General features: G+C 29.3%; 1 protein-coding gene across 1 annotated transcript in view; it reads left to right on the top strand.

Moving 5' to 3' along the window:
* The first annotated feature begins 877 nt into the window (after positions 1-877).
* Positions 878-7,599, top strand: part of LOC100209148 (N-acetylated-alpha-linked acidic dipeptidase 2) — a 64,555-nt gene continuing 57,833 nt past the window's right edge. The window contains exons 1-2 of the mRNA XM_065804506.1: positions 878-1,181; positions 1,254-1,521. Coding sequence (XP_065660578.1) covers positions 940-1,181; positions 1,254-1,521 — 510 coding nt within the window. The 5' untranslated portion in view covers positions 878-939. The remainder of the gene's footprint in view (positions 1,182-1,253; positions 1,522-7,599) is intronic.

Below are 7,599 nucleotides of genomic sequence, written 5' to 3'. Positions count from 1 at the left end.
CAAAGGTCTGGTATGTTGTGAAGAAATTAAGAAATTCTAAATATATTTCTAGCTGCAGTTACTGTTGATTCTAAATGTAGAATAAGTGGTGAAATAGTTAATAAGAATAAGTGGCGAAATAGTTCTTAATAAGGATAATGCTGATAACTTGACAACAAAGACTTGGTGGCCATTTTTTTTGTGTCAGAGTAAAAATTTGCTAGCCACTGCCAGGCCCAAGTTATCACATAGATAAAGATCACATTTAAATTAGGCTACCTGTTTAAAGTGATCAAAAGTTTTTTTTTATTAAAAGAAGAGTATATTGTCATTTTATCAACCTTTTTATGGGTAACATTATCAGGAAGACTAATAATATAAATAAAGAACATGTGACCAAGGATAAAACCAAGAGGTAAATTAAAAAGAAGGAGGATATTGTCAATTAAGAATAATTACTGAGATTAGAAAAAAGTGATTTATTAATTGTAAAATTTACCCAGTTAAATCATATGAATAGAGCATTTTAATCACAAAAGATGAAAAAGAAAAAAGATAATAAATTTTTTTTGAGAATTGCTTTTTTATTTGACTGTTTTTAACTGATAACTTTTATACTATTAGTCCTTAAAATAACCTGAAACCAGAGTTGTACATTTTTAAAAAAAGTATTCAATAGAATATTTATAAAGAATGAAAATTATCAAATTTATATGTTTAATATACAAAATACTTTTTTTTTATTTCATGAAATGTCATTTAAAAATCAAATATTAGTTAAAAATGACATTTTATCTCAAATGGAAAAAAAAATGAAATCGTTTTTTACATAAATTTTTTTGAAGTTTAATTTGTTTTTTGAAAACTTGTAAAATACTATTTTTAACATATTTTTTTTTATCAGGTTTATTAAGGTTATTTAAACTTAGTTTTTTAAAGTTTTAGTAAAAAAATAAAAAAATGGATCAATTTAAATCATTAGAAGAAGAAAACAACAAGAAAAAGATTCCAATAAAAAAAATAGTTTTTGTTGTTGTAGCTTTTTTTATTGTCTTTGTTGCTTTTCTTCTTGGTTATGTAGTTCGTAAAGCTACTAAAAGTTGTCAGTCAAATATGGTCAGTCAAATGCTTACTAATCAAGATAAAATACAACAAAATATTGTTGCATCATTAGATCGAATAAAGCTTCAAGAGAATTTAAGGTATGCTTTTCTTTGAATGATTTGAATGTTTTTTTATGTTCGTTGCTAAAAAGTTAGCTTTGAAACTTCTAGATTCTTTGCATCAAAGCCACACATGGCTTCTTTTGAACAAAACAACTTGCTGGGAGATGAGATTTTCAATAGGTTCAAAAGTTATGGTTTTAAAGCCGAAAAGGTCTTGTACAGTGTTTTGCTGTCTTATCCATCTGAAGAAAAAGAAAATTTTGTATCTATCATGGATTTATCTGGAAAACAACTTTATAAAACTAACATCATTAAGGAAAGTATTTCTGGTATGGTTCCTCCTTTCAATGCATATTCTCCAAATGGAACAGTAGAAGTAAGCTTCAAAAGTTTTTATTATCATTAATAGATAAGTATTTTTTAAAAGTTTATTTATTCACATGAATATGTATCATATCTAAAGTATCATATATGTTAAGTAAATGTAAATATCATATGTATAAGTTAAACATGATATAAAATATATTATAGTTTAAAAAAAAAGTTCTTTTCTTTCATTCTTTTTTTTTACTCTCTTACTGTTTATGTATTATGTCTCAAAATTTTTATTTCTAACCTTAAACCTCATGAAATACTTTTACTTTAAATTTCATGTGAGATTTTTTTTAAACAAAAGCATTGTTTGCAGATGTGATTTACCACGCGTTTTGAAGTTATGGCTTTTGATAAAGAAAAACTTTTATTTTTGTGTTGTTCTATTTTTTATAATCTGAAACTGAAATATTATTTTCACACATTTTCCTTGCTATATATTAAAAATGATTTGGAGTTGAAAAATTTATCTTTAAATGCATTTATGAAGTGTTCCTAAATAATTAAAACCATCATAATTGTTCTAAAATATCTTGCTAGAATGGTGATTATATTGAAAATTACTTGGGGCGGTTTGTTAGTAAATTTTTACTGGCACACTCAGTTTTCTATGTATTTGGGTATGAGGAATTCAATTTTGATAACATATTTGTAAAATAATAATGTTAAGCTACCACAAACAGATTTTAAAATTATGGTTTTATTTAAAAATAAACTTTTTAAATTAAGGTTTAATTTTTAAAAAGTTTAAAAAAATTGGTTATACATTTAAATTTTATAAAGTATAAAGAAACCACAACTAATATGACAGATAAAATTATCATTGATGCTAGGATTTCTGTGCCAGGAATGTATAAAACTGTTAGGGCTCGCCGCCACCACCTGTCAGTATTTGATGATTTTACTTTAGTTATAGGATCAAGATATATTACAATAAATGTTTATTTAAACATAATAAAAAGCTTTTTTTAAAAAAGATTATGCATATCAAAGTTTTATATAGTTTAACAAAGAAAATGGGATTGTCTTTCTCCCCTCCTTTCTTCAAAAAAATAACAAAAACAAAAACAACAATCAAACAAAAAACCTTCACTCAAATAGAGGAAAGGCTATACTCGGAAAAACAATAATTATAAAAAATTATTAAAAGCAACTTATACGTTTAACAAGCTTGAAGATAAAACAACCAAATGACAGATGCAGTAATAATAACCAAATAATACCAACTTAATAATATAGTTGGTACAGACTAAATATAAAATCTTTCTGTAATATAAAAAATGGAAACTAGTTTTAAACACTTTACCATATAGTTCTTTTTTAGCATTGGTCACTTAAAGCATTTTTTTGATTTCATCACAGGCATTCTTTCCTGATTTCGCCATTGCGTTTTTATAAAATTATCCTTTTATCCCAACCACTGACTGACTCAGCTGCCTCAGTAACTATTTTAACTGCTCCTCACAACATTAGGCATGAAGTGACAGGATGTAAACTAGCCCTGTGGGGTCCTGTCAAACACGGATTTCCCAAATGCTCATAAAATTAAAATATTTAATTCTCCAAATAAAGTTTGCCAAATTTAAGTTTAATAATAATTCTAAAAATTATTGAAAATTTTTTATTATTAAATATTAATAGGAAAATAACTTAGGAAATTCTAACTTATTAATTTTGTGAAACTTGAAATAAAACCGCGGTTATTGGTATAACTATGCATATCTGTGAAAAAGTCTCTTGGCAAAAATTCCTTGAAAATTGGGATTTTCCCCAGCAATTTTAGAGCAACTTTCTTCTTAATGTTTGCAAATAATTCTTTGCAATGCCTTCCAACATCACGAAATATTATATAAAAAGCAAAAGTTAGCAAGAAATAAAGTACATTCTGAAAAATTAACAAATTTGTTTGATTTAACACCCACAAATGCTATTTCTTTAAAAGTTTTGCCTGTTTTGGCTGAAAATTCAAATAAGTTTTACTGCAAACTCTACTTCAAATAGTACATGTGCTTCGTCAACATAGCTTGTTCAATTTACCTATCATTTACCTACTATCATTTCTCAACTAATTTTTTAAAAAAACTACCTTTGAAATATATGTTAAATACAAAAAAAAGTTTAATGATTATTACAAACTAGTACTAGAAAATTTATTTAATGACTCCGTGTAGCTTTTTTTTTGAAACATCTTCGCTTCCAACAAGCCTGCAAGCAACCACTAATTAGAGTTACAAGTTACTGGAAGAGAAAAGATGAAGATTGTAGAGCAAGTTAACAGTTGACAGATGACTTAAAGGATTGCAAATTATATGAATCAGAAAAGCAAGATGAAGGAAGCAAATTCTATAGAACCAATGTTCGAGGAAAAAAACTAGGTGAATAAGAGTTTTTGGAGCACTTAGGAACAGTCACAGAAAAAGGATGAGACTTAATTAAATGACAAGTAACACAAGAATGAATTTTATTAGATGACATAAGAGACGCTAGCTTTTTAGAGCAGTGCCTATTATAGTATCTGTAAAAAAGAGAAAGAGAAGCAACATAACAATGTGATAATGGTTGGAGGTTGGCTGCAAGCGCAGGTCCAACTGTGTTTACAATGCGTTTTTGCATCTTCTCTAAAAGAGAAAGGGCATCATTAGAAGATTTGCCCCAGATATGACAATAGTATTCCATACAAGAACGGGTTTGAGATTTATAGAGATAGAGGACAAAATCTGGAGTAAGAAAGTGTTGAGCTCGATAAAGAGATGCAACTTTAGTATAAGCTAATTTGCAACGGATTTGATATTTGGTTTCCAAGAAAGATCGGAAGTAAGAGTTAATCCTAGAAGATGAAGGGTAGGTGACTCATCGAGTACATCACCGTTCATAAATATAGGAAGATCTAGCTAATTGCAATAGCGTTTAGCTGAAAAAAATTAAGTTTTATCTGAATTAAAGTTCACCAGCCACTGTGAGCCCCATGCTGAAACAGAAGTGAGATCCTTTTCAAGCTCAAATGCCCCCTCCAAGCAATCAGAGAGTGTTGGCTTCTTATCATGACAAGAATAAATGGTAGTATCATCAGCGAACAATGCCACCTTAGATGTGAGAATATCTGGAAGATTGTTAATGTATGTTAAAAAGAGTATATGGCCAAGGATTGAACCTTGAAGAACCACTGAAGTGACAGAATAAGAAGAAGAGTGCTTTATATTAAGGACAACTTCTATACTATGATTGGAAAAAAAGGATTCAATAATCTTAAAGATGTTACTAGATGCACTGTAAAAAGAAAGCTCATGGAGAAGACCAGCATGCCAAACTTTATTAAAAGTGAAAGCGATTTATAAATTATTTGAATTCTTTTATTTGGAATTATCATGATTTTGTCAGCGTATTATGTCCAAACAAGAGCTTTAGACGTTATGATTTTTTTGCTTCAAGTTTTTAAAATGTTTAAAGAAACTTTTTTCTTTTTTTTTTATAATTTTAAAAACTTATTTATTACTCCTTTTGATCAATGCCGCTCAACAGTGTTAACTTAATTTTAATGAAAAGGTTTTGAATAAGTGTCTTAATCTTCTATAGATCCTAGCTCAAGAAAGGTTTTATAACTAAGAAAAATTGCCAATAAATGATCAAAACAGATCATATTGTTAAACAATGATGTTCATTTCATCTAAACAGCGTATTTATTTCAAATCTTATATCATTTGGACAAGCAATTGTTATTTTAGGAAGAAAAAAAAAAAGAATATTTGGTCCGTTTTTTTTTTCTTCCTGCAAACATTTTTATTTTGTGTTACAGCAAAAGTTTAGTTTTTTTCAGTCATATTAACATTTTATGACTATGAATGAAAACTAATTAGTGTTATTCTTCGTTGCAAAGATTGCGTGCAATCGCTTGCGATTAATATACTTTGTAATTTTTGTTGATGTTTTTGCTATGACTTTGTAATTGTAACTTTACTTTGCAATGCGATAAATAAATGTAAAATATGAATCTTGTGTTTACTATTTACAAAACCTTTTTTTTTCTATTTTTAAAACATTTCTTTTGTTGATGCAATCTATTTCATGATGGTGTAAGGGTTCGTCCATAAAGAACATCAAGCAGAATTTAAATAATAATTAGAAGTAGAACATTGTCTCTCTTCTACTGGGATTTTCATTGAATATAAATTGCTATATACCTTTAAAAACCCCCCTTTAATGTCCACCAGTGAAAAAGAAATATATATTCAAAAGAATACTCTTATAATGTAAACAGTAATGATATATTAAGATTGAAATAAATCAAATGTAAAATTCTTAATAATAATTAATCAATATACACTGTTTAAAATAATATAAAAATATAACTTTAAATATATTATTGGGAATCGGCGTTTCGTTTGCCATGTTGTTGTGAAACCACTTTTAATTTTGTTTTGATTTCATATTCATCTTCAATAAATGTTGCAGACGGTATTTTTTTTTGGCTCTGTCCAATCAATGTATGCAGCACTGAAGTGAAGTAGAAGAGGAAAGAAGATAAAAAAAGGACCCTACTCATTCCTGGAACTCAATTTAATCTCAGGGAGGAGGGGGGGGGGATTGGAAAATAGTTTGACAAACTTCCAATTTCGTCAAAGCGCTGTATCAAATTTATTCCTGGTTAACAGCCTGAGTGAATATAAAGGAAGCTTCAGGGGAGAAACTCTCAATGCATCAAGTCGGACTTATAACAATTTAGCAGTGAAAACTGGTTTAGTATCAAGGTTTAATGTTTGTGGAACTTTAAAAAGTCACGCATCAGTAGAGCTATGTTCACATCCAGCCCTGACTGCCAATTTTATGTTAACGGCAAATAACCTTTCTTTTGAGTTTTAGAACAGAGAAGTGCGACAAGTATATTCTCAAAATGAGCCCACCGGGATTCACTTTTTAGATAAGATTTAGAGGCTTCTTTAATCCTATCATCTTGCTTCTGCTAAAGTTGAAGCAGCTTTAAAAGATGACTGAAACCATGTTTAATGTCATGATTTACTTTAATCTCAAAAAAATATTGAAAGATAAACCTGTCTCACCCAAGTTGCAAACAGCCTTAAGATATCTGCTTTCTTAGGTTTAAGATCATGCTTGCTCATATAGAGAAGCAAACAGCTCAGGCCACAAGTAAGCCATTAACTGTGAAGCAATCTACTGCATTTAAGAGCTGCTACTTCAGGAATAAGGTTTCTCTTTAATATTGCATTTAAGTATTACCATGTGGCTAAACTATTTATCCTCATTTGCTTAACAAAATCCTTACTGATATTATTTAAAGGCCCCAGGAGGGGAATTGGCATTTAGTAATTCTATCAAGGTTATCAACTTTAGAAAATAGTTAGCCAACTGCTTGACACCATCTATCATCTGAAGAAGTTAGCCCATCAAGTTTTTCTACAATATGAGGGAATGGAAGCTTATTAATGTGAAGCCAGCAAAAAGGTTTTTGATTAAGAAGTTCTTCCACAAAATGAAGCATTCCGCTTTTCCATCTTGACATTTCATTTGTAGTATTACTGCCAATTAGTCGGAGGTTAAGATCTTCACCTTTTTTTCATTAACAACCCAGAAAATAGTGGCTAACATATTATTTTAGTAGATTTGCAGTGGATCTATATAGGCATTTTGAGTGGTTCATTTGAGTTTTGCTCATCGCTTACTTAGTGGATCATTTTTGGCAGTCGATATAAATGGCTATCTGATAACTTTCTGATATGTTAATGTGGCTAGTCAACAGCTTGCTGCTTTTGGTGGCTGCTTCTGATGGTCCACTAAGTAACTGATAAGCAAGACTACAGTGAACTGCTCAAAATGACTTTATAGGTCCACTGAAATTCCTCCATAGAATGTTTGCTGGGTAGTTGAATATCCATTAGCACATTGCTTGTTATATCACAGTCATATGGTTTTCTTTAATAATTTTTTTCTAAAGGTGCCTGTGGCATGCATAAGAATTAAAGTTTTATCTTTTCTACCATCAACAAAAATTCCAGTAATCAGGCTTGTACAGGAATATCGTGCAATCGAATGCTATTGCTGACCACGCAAATGATTTTTTTTGTTAGCA

The sequence above is a fragment of the Hydra vulgaris genome, chromosome 09 (assembly GCF_038396675.1).
Source record: "Hydra vulgaris chromosome 09, alternate assembly HydraT2T_AEP".
In the NCBI taxonomy this organism is placed as follows: Eukaryota; Metazoa; Cnidaria; class Hydrozoa; order Anthoathecata; family Hydridae; genus Hydra; species Hydra vulgaris.
This window is presented reverse-complemented; position numbering and strand designations above follow the sequence as displayed.